This window comes from Manis javanica, chromosome 8 (genome assembly GCF_040802235.1).
Source record: "Manis javanica isolate MJ-LG chromosome 8, MJ_LKY, whole genome shotgun sequence".
NCBI classification, from domain to species: Eukaryota; Metazoa; Chordata; class Mammalia; order Pholidota; family Manidae; genus Manis; species Manis javanica.
In genome coordinates, this window is record NC_133163.1 from 81948602 (window position 1) to 81964497 (window position 15896).

Genomic DNA, 15896 nt, shown 5'->3' on the forward strand with positions numbered 1-15896 from the left:
CACCTCCTTTCCACCTTATCCAACACTTTTTCCCTCTTGCATGTTCCGTTCTTCCTTTCCCCAGATGCTTGGGAGTCAGCTTCTCTCCTCTCCCTTCTTTCCTGGCTTCTAGAGAAGACCCAGAACTTGGCTACAGCCCTTCCTCTCAGCATATTTTGGGCTGGGATGGCAGTGGGACATAGTGGAGGGCTGGATGAGCACTGAATTTCTTCCCTCTGCTCCTAGACAGAGAAGCGGTCAAAGGACCAGCGTGTTTTCCTGCTACCACTTTATCTAACTGACCTCAGCCAGGTGCCTTCCTGCAGGAACCAGGTGTCCACACTTGCTCACCTCCATACCCTGGAGGTGGGGAAATTATCCCTTGTCCAGTCCATCTTGGGCCACTGCAGACTTCAGGACACTGCTCTGTGTCAACCCTCCCTCAAGAGCCTGTGTTCAGTCCTTCCCACCCTGATTCTCCCTGAGAAGACTTATCTCTGCCAGGTCAACTGTATCCTGGTGACCTCATTCTGGGCTGTCATAGGAAACAGAGCTATGCAAACCATTATGGGAGGGTGGGGCAGGGAATGGCAGACTTTATATATGTAATTACTGTTATTATAATACTATTGTTATATTAAATGTATTTACTCACACTTAGTCTCCTAAGAGCTAGAAGAGACCTCTGGGTTGAGGTGACACTAACTTGAACACTGCTCCTCATCCAACCATTAACTAAAACACAGAAAGTAAAGCCAGACCTGTACCCCTTACCAGCCCAAAGCTGGGCCTGGGAGAATGTACCTCCTCCACAGCAGCTCCCACAGACCCAGGGACGGCACCCTTTGAAGCTCCTCCTCTTATTCTGCACCCACTTCTTGAGGTTGAGCTGGGCAGTTATGCTGGAATCCGGCACAGTCCAGCAGTTCTCAAAAGGAGTCTTCAGACCACAGCGCAGGAGAGTCCCCTAGGCTACTCCTTAAATATAATTCCTAGGTCCCACCCAAGAGCTACTGAAGTCTAAGCCTGAGAATAAAGGCCAAGATCCTGCATTTCTTATAAAGCTCTTTCGCTGATAAGTGAGTGCCTGAAGTGATGATTTCCTGGACAGAACGGCCCAAGAACAGGATGTAGACAGACACAGTGCCCTGTGCCTCAAGACACCTGTTTATTAGAGACACAACTCTGCGATAGGGATGACAGAAATCGTACCAAAAATAGCGACGTCTACAGGCCCCTGAAGGGGCTAGAAGGGTACAGTGCCCCCACCCCCACCCATTGTACAAAAATAAACTCTCATGCCTATGGACCAGCAAAGACTGACAGAGCGGCTCCTCAACAGGGACATAACCCTCTCTGCCAGCCCTGGGACCCCGTTCTTTGATCCTCACCCCTGCCACTTCTAAGGCACTGTGACTCTCCCCTTGGCTGGGTGGGTACCGCCCACCACCCTCCTATGCCCTCTGCCCCCTCCATCTCTGGTCCGCCTGGGGCTGGGATGTGGGTCCCTCACTGCCCCCCTGCTGGCTGCTCTACCCAACTACCTCTAGCGCTCCCCCGCTCCTGCGGGGTAAGCTCACTAAGCTAACCGCCCCTAAGAGGGCTCCCTACCGTTCCTGCCCCCCAAGCATGGCCTCCACCGAACGTGATAGCCCCGGGCCCTCCTCCCCTTCCTGCAGAGGACTCGGAGGGGTCTCTCCAGACAGTGCTCGAGCATAGGGCGGGGACGTGTCAGCCTGGGGCGGCCGGCGGCCCCGAGCCCTGCGGCTATGGTGCACTTGCAGGTGCAAAGCCATGAGCTCGGGGGCTCCAGTGGCGAAAGGGCAGAAGAGGCATCGGTGGAGGGCACCCCCCGGCCCAGCCTCGCCTCCCGGCCCCGCCCGCAGGGACAGGTCCAGGGGTTCGGCCTCACCGCCTCGCCCGTTGCGCAGGGTCCTCCCGGGGCTGGCGGGCTTCCTACGGGACCCAGGCGCGGCGCCGCTCAAAGGAGGCCGGGGGCTCGCCACACCCTCCACCCAGGTAGCGGGGTGTGAAGCTGACTTGGCTCCCGACGACTGCGCTGAACCTCGGTGGGAAGGTGGCGGCGGCTCCGGGGGTGGCCCGGGGCCTGCACCGCTCCTCTGTTCCCGGTGGTGGCGCTGCAGGTGATACTTGAGCGAGCCAGATTGGGTGCCCGCGTAGTCGCAGTGCGGACACTTGTAGGGACGCTCGCCTGGAGGGAGCGGGGTGGCGGCGACATTTCAATCCACGTACGGACCACCTCTGAACCAGGAACACTGCCTCCCCCACTCGCTCTGATTTAATAAAGCACTTCCTGACGATCTCATCCAGCCAACCTGAAGGCTGCCAAATGTCAACTCCCAGGATTTCCCATAGCTCTCTCACCTCTCTTCTCCCCCATGCCCCATTTCCTCCCCATCCCAGGCTGCCCCCCTCACCTGTGTGCACTCGCAAGTGCACTTTGAGGTGATGCGCTGAGCGGAAAGATTTCCCACAGAAGGGGCAATCCTTGCCGGTGGCCCCCCGACCCCCTTCAGGCCGGGTCCCTCCAACTAACAGCCCATTTTCTTCTGCAATACACACATTAAGGGAAGTCAGAAGGGCCTTCGGCCCCAATCCTATCAGTGTCATGCACCCCCACATCCACTTCTTAAGATTGCTTTCCCTCTGGGCCCAGGAGAAATAGTATGGAGGACTCTGAAGGGTTGAATTTGTTGCGAGTTGAGCCTGCCCTTGTTAGGCGGTAAAGCCTCCAGAGGGTATACAGCAAGAAATAAGACACAAGCCCTTTTGAAGAGGGGCGGGGGGTGGGGGAAGAAAGTAGTGGCAGTGTTACCCTGGGCCCAGGATGCAGAAACCTTGAAGAGAGGAAACCCCTACATACCCTGCGTGGCGGTGGACCTTGCCTGGGACCCAGCAGCAGTCGCAGAATGCCCTGGCCCTTCGCCTGGCCGCAGATGCAGTGAAGCCAGAGAACCCAGTGCTCTGCCCCGGGCCCAGGTCTCCTCCTCCGTCTCCACCACCTCCTCTTCTTCACCCGGATCCTCGGAGCAGTGCCGGCGAGCACGAGCCGGGATTGCAGACGGCAGTGGGTGGAAGCTTCCAAAGCTGCGACCAGCCCCAGGCTCAGCGCCCTCACCATTGGGCCGGGCCTCGCCAGCTCGTAGGCTCAGGTAGCCCAGGAGGCTTGGTGATTCCCGGTGCTCAGCCGGGGTAGGTGCTGGGGCCAAGAGGAGAGCAGGGCCCAGTGGCTCATAGGCCAGTAGGCCTAGGTCAGGAGGCTGGGGGGCACGGGCAGGCCCAGAACCAGACCCCGGGGCACGCAGTGGGCCCAGCTTGCTAGTGTGCACCTTCATGTGGTTCTTAAGGAACCAGGGCTCCTTGAAGCAGCGGCCACACACGGGACACGCGTGATCGAAGGAGGCCTTGTGCTTGCGCATATGGCCCTTGAGAAACCAGGACTGAGTAAAGCTCTGGCCACACACTTGACAGCGGAACTCCGGAGGTGCAGGGGGCTCCTCGGGAGCTGCAGGCGCAGGAGCAGGGGTTGCCTCACGTTCAGGCTCCAGCTCAGGCTCCGGAACAGATCTAGGTTCAGGTTGGGGTGGTGGCTGAGGCTGGGGAGCAGCCGAAGTGGCCGCTAGGGGGTGCTCAGGAGCACCGTGGGCGGTCAGGCTGTGGTGCAGCAGCTCCTCCTCCTGGCTGGCACCGAAACTGCACAGGCCACACTTCCAGGGCCTGTGCAGGATGTGCAGGTGGCGTTCCCGCTCCGCTGCGGTGCGAAACTTGCCTTTGCAGAAGGTGCAACGGAAGGCGGACGTCGACGGAGCCTGGGGCCGCGCTACTCCCTCAGTGGCAGGGGTAGCCTGCATGCCGCCTAAGCTTCGGGCTCTCCCCAGCCGGGCTTCGCGCAGTAGCGCGCGCTCCTCCAACTCCTGCAACAGACGCGCGGCAGGGCTTCGCGGGCGGTCCGGCTGGTGCGTGCGCAGGTGCGAGCGCAGCAGGGCCCGCTGGGTAGCGCGGTGGCCGCAATGCGAACACTGGAAGGCCTGGGCGCCTGGGTGCGCCCGCAGGTGCAAGGCCAGGATGGAGTTGAAGCGGAAGCGCTTCCCACATACAGGGCAAGGGAAGCGCCGTTCACCGGCACGACTCTCAGACCAGCTCACTGCACCCATCCCTGGAGAACCGGCGCTCACGCCTGGCCCGTTGGAGTAGCGCTGCAGATCCAGTTCGCCGTCGAAAGCTGGCGGCGACGGCGCTAAGTGGCCGCCAGGGGCGCGGGGACGTGAGCCCTGTGTAGAAAGATGTGAACAGAGCAACGGGTGGGGAAGGGAGAGCTGTAGGGGAAGCAAGGGCATGGAGGACCAGAAGAATCCAAGGGAGAACCAGGGGCCTGAACCAGGAATGGGGTGCCCTTCCCACTCACTTCGGGCAAAATGGGGAATGAGTGGGAAGTGAGCTGTTGGGACCACGGATATAACTTGTAATAATGGTAGGTCAGAGAAAGAGAGAGAGAGAGAGAGAGAGAGAGAGAGAGAGAGAGAGAGAGGGAGGGTAGGAAGAGAGGGTAGGGAATATCGTTGTAGGGATTTGCAGGTTCAAGCCAGAGCTTCCACTCACCTCCATGGACCCCCTTCACATTCTTTGGTTCTGGGGAGTGCAGGGAAGAGGAGGAGGAAAAGCTGCTAGTGAAGGCAACAGGTGCTGAAGAGCTAAAGCAAGAGAGATTTGGAGGAAAAGATGAGCCGTAATTTTCAGCTGTGGAGTCACCCCCAGCCCCAGACTGTTACCACCCTGTACTCCTGAAACCTAGCCCTTCTCCTTCCTTGCATCCTAAGACAACCCAGTGGGGGTGGGGGTTGGTGAGGGGTCTGCTGTCTTCAATATTTGTACTCCCTATTTTGCCAAGCCCACAAGGCTCCTTGACAATCCAGATTACTTCCCCCAAATTATTTGTTTTAAAGGCCTGTTCCAGAACCATCACCACCCCGCCCTGGCAGTGGGAAAGACCATCACAGTGTACCCCTCTCACTTAGTTTGGGCTGTGCAGCCTAATTAGCAAATGGGGTGGGCTTGCCATGTTCCCCAGTTACCCCAGTGGGACCGGTTGCTCTCAAACCCCTAAATGACTAGCCAGCCAAACATCCTTTCAGGTTCCACAGTCCTTCCTTCTGCCCTTACCCTGTCTTTCTGTCTTTCCCCCTCATTCTCCCTCCCTCTGCCTGGATTCCTGATCCATTCATTTCCATTCATTACAGAGACTCATTCATGCATGGGAGAGAAACACCTCCCAGCAGCAGAGTCTGGAGACAGACAGAGGGGGAGGGGCATGAAGGGGGAGAGAACCAGAGGGAAAGGGAATGAGAGAGTTGGGGGAGGAGTGGAAGTTAAGGGGCACTGCTGGCTTGGGGGAAGGGGTAAAAAACTGCAAATACCAGATATAGGATTCATCCCGGTGTTTCAAACCTTGGAGCCTGCAGTTTGATGGGGCATCTCAGCCCCTTTGTCCAGAGCTGTTCCGAAGCAGGCTTTCCTCCTCTTTGCAGGGGAGAGGCTCCCTCACACAAGAGGAGGATTACACTGGCTCTGAGCTCAAGAGGCTGGAGTGAGGGATGGGGGGCGGGGCTGGGCCATCTGCACAGACAGGGGCTCAGCACATGCTCTGAGCAAAAAAGGGTTAAAATTCTCCAGGCTAAATTCCCTGGGCCTGGGATGTGCAGGGCTCCAGTTCTGAGGAAGGAGAAGAGCACTGGGAGAAAGAGGATTGGGCAGAGAGGGGGTTTCCTCCTGATTCTAAACTGCAGAGGAGTCTAAGCTGCAGAGGAGATTGGCATTAGAACTAAAAAGCAACCCAGAATTAAGATTCATAGAAATAGGCCTGGAAGATGACCAGAAGTTGGCCAGACTACCTTCCTGCTTACATACAGAATTGTATCTGGTCAAGGCAAGAAGAATGTAGGCCTAACCTATTTTTTCGCCTGAGACAGAAAGAATATTTAAGATATAAAAAACTTCCTCACAATAGGCATTGTGAAACTGAAATGGGTTACCGAGAAAGAAAAGGACTCGAGCATACTTTGCTTAAGGATTTTTAACAGAAGAGAGCTGGCCAGGTAGTCAGCCCTGTTTATCAGCAAAGAGAAAAGGCTCTGGAGGTCCACGGCTTAATTTTTGACACTTAGTGGATATGATAAGAGTCTTTGAAGGGGCAGGTGCCTGTTAAATGTAGAATTTTGGTTATGGGAATTTTACTAACAGGAGGTTAACAAAGTGTCCTTGTCCAAGGGTCACTAAACCACCTCCATAACCACTTTTAATATTTGTATTTCTGTAACTCCAAATTAGGGCATCCTCCCCCATCTTCTGGATCCTCCAAATAAATCCCTTTCCTGGGACCAAGAGCCCAACTGAGTCCCCAGTAGCATCATGAAAGGTGAATTAGAGTAGGACTGAGAGGTACAAAGCTAATGTGGGCCAGTCTGATCATTAATAGCCCTGCAACCTTCAGTAAATTACCTAACCTCCCAGCTTAATCATCTGTAAAATAAGGAGGTTGCACTAATTTATATTGGTAGTCCCTTCCACCTCCAAAGTTTGTGGTTCTGAGTCACAGGACTCTTCTGGACCCCAGAAAGACATTAAAAAAGAAACGGTCATCCCTTCAGTACCATGGAGAGTGCAGTGGGCTACCAGAGGAGCCACTTTGGCCACCTCAGTACCATAGATACCATGAAGTGCTAGAGGGGCCACACTGGTCATTTTAGCACCACAGATAAAGTACTGAGAAAAGCTAGATGATTTTTTAAAAATTCCTATCCAGGAACCATAGGGAAAAATTTAAAAAAACAGTGGTACCAGAGGGATTATCTTGGCCTTTTGGATGTCACTGAAAATAGATAGCTGTAACAGAAAATAGATGTAACTAGAAGAATTTTAATTAGCTATAAGGAGTGTCCTGACAGTTACAGTTTGTACATCCTGGAATCAGCTACTGAGGCATCGTATTTGGGCCCATCACATTCTGTTGCTCTCCTGGGAATTCCCGGAACATCCTGGTGTACAGCCAATCTGGTATATTCTGAGCAAGCAGATGGTGGGGGAGGGGGTGAGGCTGGGAATACTGCATGGTCATAGCTGACTAACCTATGGGCACATATTCAGATTCTGAGAAGATTTTAAGGCCCCTAAAACTGCCTGTAGGATAGTTTGTTAGCAAAACACCTCATGAGAGGCTGACTTCATTTCTATCTGGGGCAAGTAGAAGAATAGGACAAAACTTCCTCCCCCAAAACAAAACAAAAACCCAAAACCTGCTTTGTACACAGCAGTTTCCAGGATGGAAATACAGTGACATGTAAAAAGGCCCAAACTGAAGCTGAATTCCTGAGTAGGGAAACTTTCCCCATAGGATGGCCTCAAATCAACAAAACCCATGGAGAGAGCCTCCTGGGCCTAGGCAAGATCTCCTGAATCATCTCCATACCAAACCAGATCCCAGGCATCTGATCCCATGAGGCTTTTTCAACAGGAGAAAGCACTGGCAGGGCCCCAGAGCCTATCAACTAAACTGGAACCCAGGTCATGTGTCTATTATCTGTGGGCAATAATCACAGTATTTTCTATAGTCAGGCCCTAAACACTATCCATGAGACTTGGCCAGGCAGTAGCACTGACCTACTTTCTACCCCACTGGGAATCAGGGGTTATCTTGCCCTTATTTGGGTTCTATAGGGATGCAAGGCCAGGGATAGGGTTCAAAAAATCTTTCCAAAGCAACAGGCCAATTACTTTCTGTGCTAGGAAAGCTGAGGAAAAGAGGGTGTGGACCTATCTTGCTGAGTAGGGAGGATGGAAGGGTTGGTGAGAAGACTCTAAGAAACAACAGGGACAGGTACATTGAAGCATCTGCTGACTAGAGGACCACAAAGATTGGCCCTCAAACCTGTTTCAAAAGTTCTTACAGTCAAAGGATTTTTTGAGGCATAGGTCTGCCTAGGCCTCTGTCACTGCACTGGTCATTTCTAATACTCGATTTTTCCCCCCCTGTTGAGAATCCTATACTTCCCAAGTCCACCAACAATTATTATTAGCCCTGCACTAGATGGAGATAAAAATAAAGGAAGCTTCTTAGGTGGTCTAGAGTTAAGACCACCTTTATGACAGGGACACCTGTAAGTACGCTTTCATGGTCTCCTCTCCATGGTTCTCTGAACCTCACCACTCAGGTAGCTCCTCCAAACTGACCCCACACCACAGCTTGTGGACCTTTTACATTGAGTGCTTGGTAAAGAACCTCTTTCTCTCCTGAGGTGGGGGCATGGAACCTCAGTCATGAACTCCACATGTACAGCAGTAGGCAAGAGGAAGGTACACCTGCTCACCTCGTGCTATCCCACCATGGTAAATCTTATTCCAAAGCCATGTTCCAACTTACCCCCTCTTCTGAAAGTTCTGGAGGACCTGAATTTGGGGGAGAGGGCATGTAGCTAGCTCTAAATCCCTTTAACTGGAGCTGATGCTAGAAAAGTCAGAGTCTTAGCACTCATTTGAGCCTCAGTCCTCAGATTAGGGGGTGGGGGGTGGGCAGGAGAGCCTCGGGGAAAATCTCCTTTCCAGAAGTAGGCTGGCAAGTCAGGGAGGACCTATGATCCTGCACGAGAGGTTCTTCCAGCAACACCCTATACCCCTCCCATGGAAGATAAGCCAGAAGGATGATGGGGGGCAGGGTTGGGAGATTGGGAGGCCAAGGCTCAGCTACCCAGGCCAGGAGAACAAAAGCTGAGTTGCAGCCGCCTCTGCGGCTGCCGCCGGCCGAGCTCTTTGTGACACTTTGTTTGGGACGCAGAGAGGGAAGCACCCCCCCTCATCCCACCCCCCACGCCCCCCGCTCCCGGGGAGTTTGGGTCCCTTCCCCCTCCTCCATCCGCCCTACCTGGGCCGGGGGGCGCTCATCCACTCTGGATCCCGGCTCGACCGCCCTGCACCCCCAGGCCCCTCGCGCCCTGCCTTCGGGCCCCTACAAAGCCGCCCGCGCCCCCCCACGCTGGCCTTTCCCCTTTGGTGTCCGCTTTCCCGGCTCCCCCACCTGCCCCCCCTTCAAAGCCCCCTAGCTCTCCAGGCTTTCGAGGCCGCCGCCCCCAGCCCGCCCCCCCAGGAGCTCTGGGCGAAGTTTGCTTGGGGCCGAGCCGGCGCCCCTCCCCCGCCCCCGCCCCCTGCACCTGCTCCGAGCCGGGCGCGCGGAGCTGGGGCCCCCCCCTCCGGGAGGGGGAGGGGGGCGGGGGCCTGGTGGCGGAGGTGGGGGCCGGGACTGGGGGGAGCGGCTACTCACGAGCCCCGGGCGGGCGGCGGCGGCACGGGCGGCGGCGGCGGCGGGCGGCGGGCCGGCGGCGCGGGCGTCAGCGTTACGTGGGGCCGGGGGAGATGCGCCGGGCCCCGGCCCCCCCGCCCCCGGCCCGGCCCCCGCCCCCTCTCCGGTCCCCCGCCCCCGGCCCTGGCCCGCATTGTGTGCGGCGGGAGGCGGCCCGGCCATTAGCATGCGGGGGGCGGCGCGGTGGGGCTGGAAGCCGCACGGGAGCAGGCGCGGGGCTCTGGCTCTGGGGACTGGGAGCTGGGGACCCCGGGAGCCGCGAGAGGCGGCCGCCAGGGGCGGGGTGCGGACAGTTTGGAGACGGGGGGCGCTGTCGGAGGGAGGGAGGGAGCGGGGGTGGGGCGCACAGACGATTCCAACAGGAGACTGGAAGAGATTTTGAAAGGTCATCTCGTCCTTCCCCCAGCCTCCAAGCAGGACTGCCCCTCCCACCCTAAACCCGGACATACCAGGGAAGGAGTTGGCTCTGCCGCTCTTTCTGCCCCAACATGCACAGACTCGGGAAGTTCTTCCTGGGGTTCTATCTTAAAGCTTCTCCCTTACAATTTCTGTCTCTCTTTTTGGGGAGGAGGAGGGGCGATTATAGAAATAGTTAATGTCTGCCGTATAAGAAACATTATTAAAGTTACTCTTCGGTCCTTTCTGTTCTTGATAAACAATTTCTGCTCCTTCCTCTCGAATTCTATTTTCCATTCCTTAAGTCACTTTAATTGCTCTTCAATACAGCAAATATTTACTGAGTGCCTACAAAGTACCAGGCACTATGCAGAGGCTGTAGGGGATGAACAGATGAGGGGGATGTAGTACCCTTCTTGGAGGAGACTAATCTAGAGAGCGGCTACAATTTTTAAGTAGTATACTCAGATTTAATCAGTATTTACTGAATACCTGTTCACATATTTAATAGTATATAATGCTTACAATAACACTCTGAAATATATTAGTCTGCACTTATGCATAAGGAAAATGAAGCTAAAGTGACTCTCTTCCCTACTAGCTCAGGGATCCTCAGAACAAGACCATCTCACATTCTGTCAGGCTGTTGCCACCAAATAAAATTAATGCACCTGGAGATGTCGGAGGGAGTAGATACACAACACTTCTCAGGAAAACTTTATATGTGATTCCCACTCACCAAGACAGAAGAGTGCACAATGCTCCAATGAATGTTGACCCAGAACTGAGCAGGGCAGAAGTGGCTTACAAAGAAAGCCACTTGCTTCCCAGGACCTGTCTCCTAGCACTAACTTTCAGGGGTCTCCTGGTTCAATCTTCTTCTATTACCAGTAATGATAATGATAATAGCCACTAGCCTTTATTGAGCACTTATCTGCCAATCTGGGACTGAGCTGGTTCACATAATAAAAGTATTTTTTAGTAATACTCAATATTTTTTAATAATGAAAAGAGAATAAAAGAGTATTCTCCTTTAATATTCAAGGTAACCCCTTGAGAATGGTATTATTAACTTCCCTTTATAGATAAGGAAACAGATTAAGTAACTTGCCCAAGGTCACCCAGGTACATCTGGGATTTGAACATAGATCTGGTTACCTCCAGACCTCAGGTTCTGCACCAAGATGGGCCTTTCCCATTTTTAATCTATAGTGTGTATTTTTGGGCTAAGCTGGTTCTGCTTCTTACTGTAGAAATAAGTGTCCCCAGCTTAGCTTCTGAATAAGCCCTTTAGTACAGGGGCATCAGGCATATCAGTATGACCTCATCGGCACTACTAAAGTTATTAAGCACCCACCATCAGTCAACAACCCTTCACAGTCATCTTATTAGCATACTTTTTATCACTCTGTTTGAACAAACTGAGGTTCAAATAGGTAGAAAAACGTATCCAAAGCCATACAACTGGGAAAGTTGAGATTCTAACTGGCAGAGCTGAGATTCTAACCTGGTCTTCCTGGCTGCAGGGCAATTTCTCTCTCTAAAAAATATTAATTGTTGCAATAATATTCCTCCCAAGACTCAGGGGACCATCTTCTGTACATGCCTAGTTACAGGTTATACTGATTGGAAAACAGCACCCACTATAAATAGGGCTTCCCCGTTTATTTAGTTAGTGTCCAATCCAGAGTAATCTTCCTTCAAGAAAGGAAGGAGAGGAGAGAGTGAGAAACAAAGCCAGGGGAATTAAACCTTGCCTGGTGTTGGGACAAAGCTGCAAGTTGTGATGACAGAGGGCCATCCAGACAGTAATGTGGGATTTCCCTAGGGAACAGCAAGTAATTCGAGAGAAAACTTAAAAAAAAGGATTAGCTGGAAATGGGGGTGAACCAGGGACCAAGGTAGTTGTGTCCATTGGGGATGAGGTGAGTGACCAGAATAGGAACCTACGATGGGCAGAGAGGTAGGGGTAACAGGAAGCAGGAACAGAGGGAAGCAGGGCTGTCTTGTGAATGAACTGAGTTTGGTGTTTGCCCATAGCCACTCCCTGGGTCCTTAGGCCCTCACAGGGATCTTTGCCCCACCACACCCAACCCTGACAGACTAACTCTCCAGGACAAGTTTATTGTCTGCTCTGAACTACCAGGCCCTGCCAGGAGCTCCAGGCCCACCTGAGGTAACATCCCTTTGGAACAGCTGCTTCAGACTAGGTAGGTGTGAGGCCCTGAGCTTCAGCTCCCTGTATACTGGGAAGTAGGCAGAAGGGCAGCTGAAAGAGATGTTACTGCATGTCCTATCTCCTGATAGGGGCCATAATCCATTTTTCCCAGCCTAGGAATCACAAAACTTCTGTGGTCAAGGAAACGATGAAGGAGAGAACTGGTCAGCAAGAGCAAGAGACACCCAGCCTTCATCTGGAAAAGCTACAGCACTGGGCAATGCACAGGCACAGTGGGCACCTCTTGGTGCTGGCGGTGAGGCCAGGCTGCCCCAACCCAAGATTTAGCTTGTTAACTTGTACCTCAATTTAATTCCTTCCACGTTTAGTGAGTACTTACCATGTGCCTGAAACTTCTAGGCTCTGAGTGGGAGGAGGGTGGAGGAAGCATAGAATAAACAAAGCAAGACCCTTAATCTCCAAGTAGCTTCCATCATGTGGGGAGAACACATAGGTAGGTAAGTAACTAAACTACAGTGTGAGGCAGAAAAAATTAAATGATATCCCCTTCCTTCACTGCCCTTGATTGGCCATTTTCCACCACCATGCATTCCTCCTAATGCTGATCTCTGGAAGAGGCAAGGGTTGAGAGAAAGGAAGGGAATCCCTGACTGGCCCCCTCCAACTTTTGGCTTCTAGATGAGCCAGCTATGGTTGGCAGTGGCTGTGGTGCCCTTTGCTGTCTCAGTTGCCTGCCTGAACTCTGCCTGTCACATGGCCACAGCACTGCCACTTGGGCCTGGAGCATTGGTAAGACCCATGACAAGGCAGGGTGGAACGAAGGTTTGGGGTGGGGGTGGGGCCCGGGGTCCCTCCCTAATGGAGCCAGAGCTCAACACGTGCCTTTCTCACCATTCAGGGTCTCCTCACTGGGATTGTTACTCTTGAGCTGCGCAGAGCACCCCGCCTCTGGAAGGTGAGGGGGAAGAAAATGCAGTTCTATTCTCCCTCCTGCAACACACACACACTTCAACGCAGGAAGTAGCTAAGTGTTGTCTAATCCTGTCAGCTCTCTACCTTGGCTGGCCTAAAAGAATAAGAAGGGAAATCAAAAATTTAGAGGACTGATGGCCCTGTTTTGAGGTGGAGAGATAGGAACTGGGTTTTGTTTTGGGCTACGCTGCATGTGGGGCTTGATGTTGCTGTAAGTCCCCTAGGCAAAGCAGGGCTGAACTGGCTCACTGGCAGGTGCGGGCCATGATGATGTTCAACACCTTCAATTTGATCTTGGGCTTCATCGTGGTGGTGGTTGAAGTGATGAAGACAGTCTTGGCACCTGCCCCTAGTGCCCCATCCCAGGTATGGGTGAATAAAGGAGCAGGTGGGGATGAAGAGGAAAGAGGAGATGAAGCAAGAAAAGGGCAGGGGCAAACAGATGATGGGTCCCCCGCAGCATTTTCAGCCATATCTACTTGCAGCTGGCCGGCTTGCTGGTGGTGGAGCTCAGCACTGAGGCCTTCACCCTAGGGGGAGTGCTGGTCTCAGTATGTTCCCTTTTCCTGCTGAGCGAGAGGAAGCCAGGATGCTGCAGGAGCCAGAATCCAAGGCACTACCAGGAGCTGCAGGAGGTATTCACGGGCAGGGGGTAAAGTATGCAGCAGCTAACTAGCAGCTCATTTTTTTTGCTGGCTATCCTGGTCAGTGACATTTAAGGGAAAACAGTGGGGCAGCAGGGAAATAAAGGGGTCCAAGACTGAAACTGATTGGTTTTCTAGCTTTGGACATTTCTCCCCTAGTGGTGGTTTTAAAAGGTAACTGGGTATCTAAATGTTTGTAATAGAAATGAGGGAGAGCATTAGGAAGTTGTCCAAATATTGTAAGGGCCATGGAGACTAAAGAAAAACTGGGAAGGGAGGAGAAAGTTGCTTCTATCCCGTATTCCTCCTTTCTCACCCCTACAGTTTACAACCATTACACCTCTGTCTGGTTTTCAGCGTCTCTCTGAGTTGGAGGAAGTTCCTGATTTGGAGAAAGGTCCCACGATGGCTAGCACAGCGAACGAAACCAATGAGTGAGCTGGCAAGGGGAAGCAGACAGGTGCTGCTCTGCTACCTACCCTTCGGGGGCTCTCGCCACTCCTCCTGCCCCCGCCCCACCTAACGCAGAAGCTAGATGGAGACCCTTGAAACCTACGTGAAATCCAGTGGAGAGACTTCAATTTTCACTCAGACTAGGCCCCTTCTCATCTCATCTCCACTAGTATTCCCTCACCTCACTGCCCTGAGAAGCTGCCTGCCTGCAGGACATCCTTAAACTTTCAGCTATACCCACTTTCTCCCTTCCATCCTTCCCCTCCACCTCCCCATACAACTTCACATCTGCCTCATCTTACAACCTTTCACTCCATGCCCGGGTCCCCGTACACACTCACTCTCTGAAATTTATTCATGGGTGGTTTAGTTCTCGCCTTTCGATCTGGTTCCTGTCTACTCTAGCGGAGACTACAAGTCCCGGGATGCGCCGCTACCCCGTGGCCTGCTGGGAAATAAAGAGCCTTCCCTCCGCGGTGGGGGCGCTGTGCCTCTGCTGGGTGACGCCAGGCGCTGGAGTCGGGGCCTTGCCGAGTTTCCTCGGACGCGACCACTGGCCCCATGTGCAGGGAGGAGCCAGACTGGTTATCCTGCGCGGAAGCGCCACCACCCCCACCACGGCTACTGAGAGCTGACTTTGGGTCCACACCACCCTCTGGCAGCTTCGGAGACGGGCAGAAGTTGGGGGCTGGCCTTTGGCAGAGTTCGGGTTTCCCAGATGCTGTCGCCGCGACCCCTCCCACAGTGCCCAAGTCCAAAGTCCTGAGACTTGGAGCGCGCGCGAGAAAGGGATTGGAGATGATGAGTCAGAAATCCTGGGCCTTTCTCCTCTCCTCCCCCGAGGCCTAAGCGCCCTAAGCACAGGCTCGCTGGGGAGCTGGGTGGACGCGGCAGGAAGAGGGAGGGACGCGGCGACCCGACCGACCTATGGCTTTCCCGCCTTTTGCGAGAACGCCGGAGTAATGAGCCCGCGTTGCCACCACCCTTTCTCTCCAAGGCGGGAGCGGGACTGCGCAGGCTCAGCCTCTCGGCAGCCCGGCCGACCTTTGATGCCGGCTGCAGTCCCGTTGCTGAAGCTCTAGCTGCGCTCAACCCCCACCGTTTAGGACCATTGCACGCTCAGGTGGGCTCTGAGAAAAGCCCAGAAAAACTGGGATGCCCAGTAACACCAGCCGGACAGTTTACTAGCCGTTAGAGAAACCAGAAGTTGACCAGAGCTGGAGTACTAAAAGAACTCACCCCAAATTCACATATGCCCACGGTGGGTGTGCGCCTCACACTGATTTTGTTCCCACTTGAGAAGGCTTCTTTTCCCTAGAGAATGCTCCCTTTCCAGGCTTAGACAAGCCCAGGCACCAGTGAGGAAAGAGCGCAGCCTGGCTGTCTTACCCTGACATTGCAGTGGCGCCCGCGGCAGAGCTTTCTGTTTGTGACACCTTGGGAGTGGTAATGGTCGCCCTATGACAAGGTTGTGTAAGTACTAGTGGGTGGAGTCAATTCTGGGATTAGGCTCTGGAATGGAGAAAACAAGATCTGGGCCTCCCCCTTCTCCTCCTCCCAGTCTAACCGCCGAAATAATGAAGAGCTCACGTGTGAAGGACTCAGAAAATAATTTTCTTCAAAGTCAGGTGGTGGTGCTAGATGAGTAAAATGGGGGTAAAAAAAAAAATCAGGTTCGTTCTCACCGTCTTCTAGATAGGAGCAACAACTTTGAGTGATACCAGAAGTCTAGGAATTGCATTCTAGTTCCTGGAGTTCAGTGGCCATGCAAAGGAACCTTGTTACTAGTCAGGTTAGGCTAGGTTTTGCTGTGATAACAATGACAAAATCTCAGTGGCTCGAAACCACAAAGGTTTCTCTCACTACATGTCTATACAATAGTCTTTGACAGGGGAATCTGCTCATT

At 53.6% G+C, this 15896-nt stretch overlaps 3 protein-coding genes across 12 annotated transcripts in view; 2 read left to right on the forward strand and 1 right to left on the reverse strand.

Annotated features, from left to right (window-relative positions):
• Window positions 1–1288, forward strand: part of ARHGEF40 (Rho guanine nucleotide exchange factor 40) — an 18084-nt gene extending 16796 nt beyond the window's left edge. For all 4 annotated transcript variants that reach the window (XM_037000709.2, XM_073211567.1, XM_037000710.2 and 1 more), the window contains one exon: window positions 226–1288. The gene's annotated coding sequence lies outside the window, so the exon portion shown is untranslated. The remainder of the gene's footprint in view (window positions 1–225) is intronic.
• ZNF219 (zinc finger protein 219) lies at window positions 1126–15409 on the reverse strand. Of its 6 annotated transcripts, none has more exons than XM_017649025.3 (5): window positions 15230–15409; window positions 4600–4691; window positions 2864–4271; window positions 2418–2549; window positions 1126–2191 (listed from the first exon to the last, which is right to left on the reverse strand). In XM_017649025.3, the coding sequence occupies exons 2-5, from the start codon at window positions 4603–4605 to the stop codon at window positions 1587–1589; spliced, it is 2151 nt and encodes a 716-aa protein (XP_017504514.3). In that variant the 5' UTR covers window positions 4606–4691; window positions 15230–15409; the 3' UTR covers window positions 1126–1586. The 6 variants fall into 6 exon arrangements, with proteins under 6 accessions (XP_017504514.3, XP_017504515.3, XP_036856607.2 ...); XM_017649026.3 differs by having other exon boundaries at window positions 15380–15398; XM_037000712.2 differs by lacking the exon at window positions 15230–15409 and adding an exon at window positions 9308–9673.
• TMEM253 (transmembrane protein 253) lies at window positions 10123–14046 on the forward strand. 2 transcript variants are annotated; one of them, XM_037000717.2, is made up of 7 exons: window positions 10123–11952; window positions 12073–12216; window positions 12600–12710; window positions 12820–12876; window positions 13149–13259; window positions 13379–13528; window positions 13895–14046. In XM_037000717.2, the coding sequence occupies exons 2-7, from the start codon at window positions 12109–12111 to the stop codon at window positions 13973–13975; spliced, it is 618 nt and encodes a 205-aa protein (XP_036856612.1). In that variant the 5' UTR covers window positions 10123–11952; window positions 12073–12108; the 3' UTR covers window positions 13976–14046. The 2 variants fall into 2 exon arrangements, with proteins under 2 accessions (XP_036856612.1, XP_073067670.1); XM_073211569.1 differs by having other exon boundaries at window positions 10123–12216.
• Window positions 15410–15896: the final 487 nt, after the last annotated feature.

Bases quoted from the DNA above. Each gene is read 5' to 3' on its own strand.
- ZNF219 (XM_017649025.3), bottom strand. The intron at 2,550-2,863 runs GTATGTAGGGGT...TGTGTATTGCAG, and splicing joins AAGGTCCACCGCCACGCAGG to AAGAAAATGGGCTGTTAGTT. The intron at 2,192-2,417 runs GTGAGGGGGGCA...CGCTCCCTCCAG, and splicing joins GCACTTGCGAGTGCACACAG to GCGAGCGTCCCTACAAGTGT.
- TMEM253 (XM_073211569.1), top strand. From the start codon at position 12,031: ATGTCCTATCTCCTGATAGGGGCCATAATCCATTTTTCCCAGCCTAGG. The intron at 12,877-13,148 runs GTGAGGGGGAAG...GCTCACTGGCAG, and splicing joins GAGCACCCCGCCTCTGGAAG to GTGCGGGCCATGATGATGTT. The intron at 13,529-13,894 runs GTATTCACGGGC...TCTGGTTTTCAG, and splicing joins ACTACCAGGAGCTGCAGGAG to CGTCTCTCTGAGTTGGAGGA.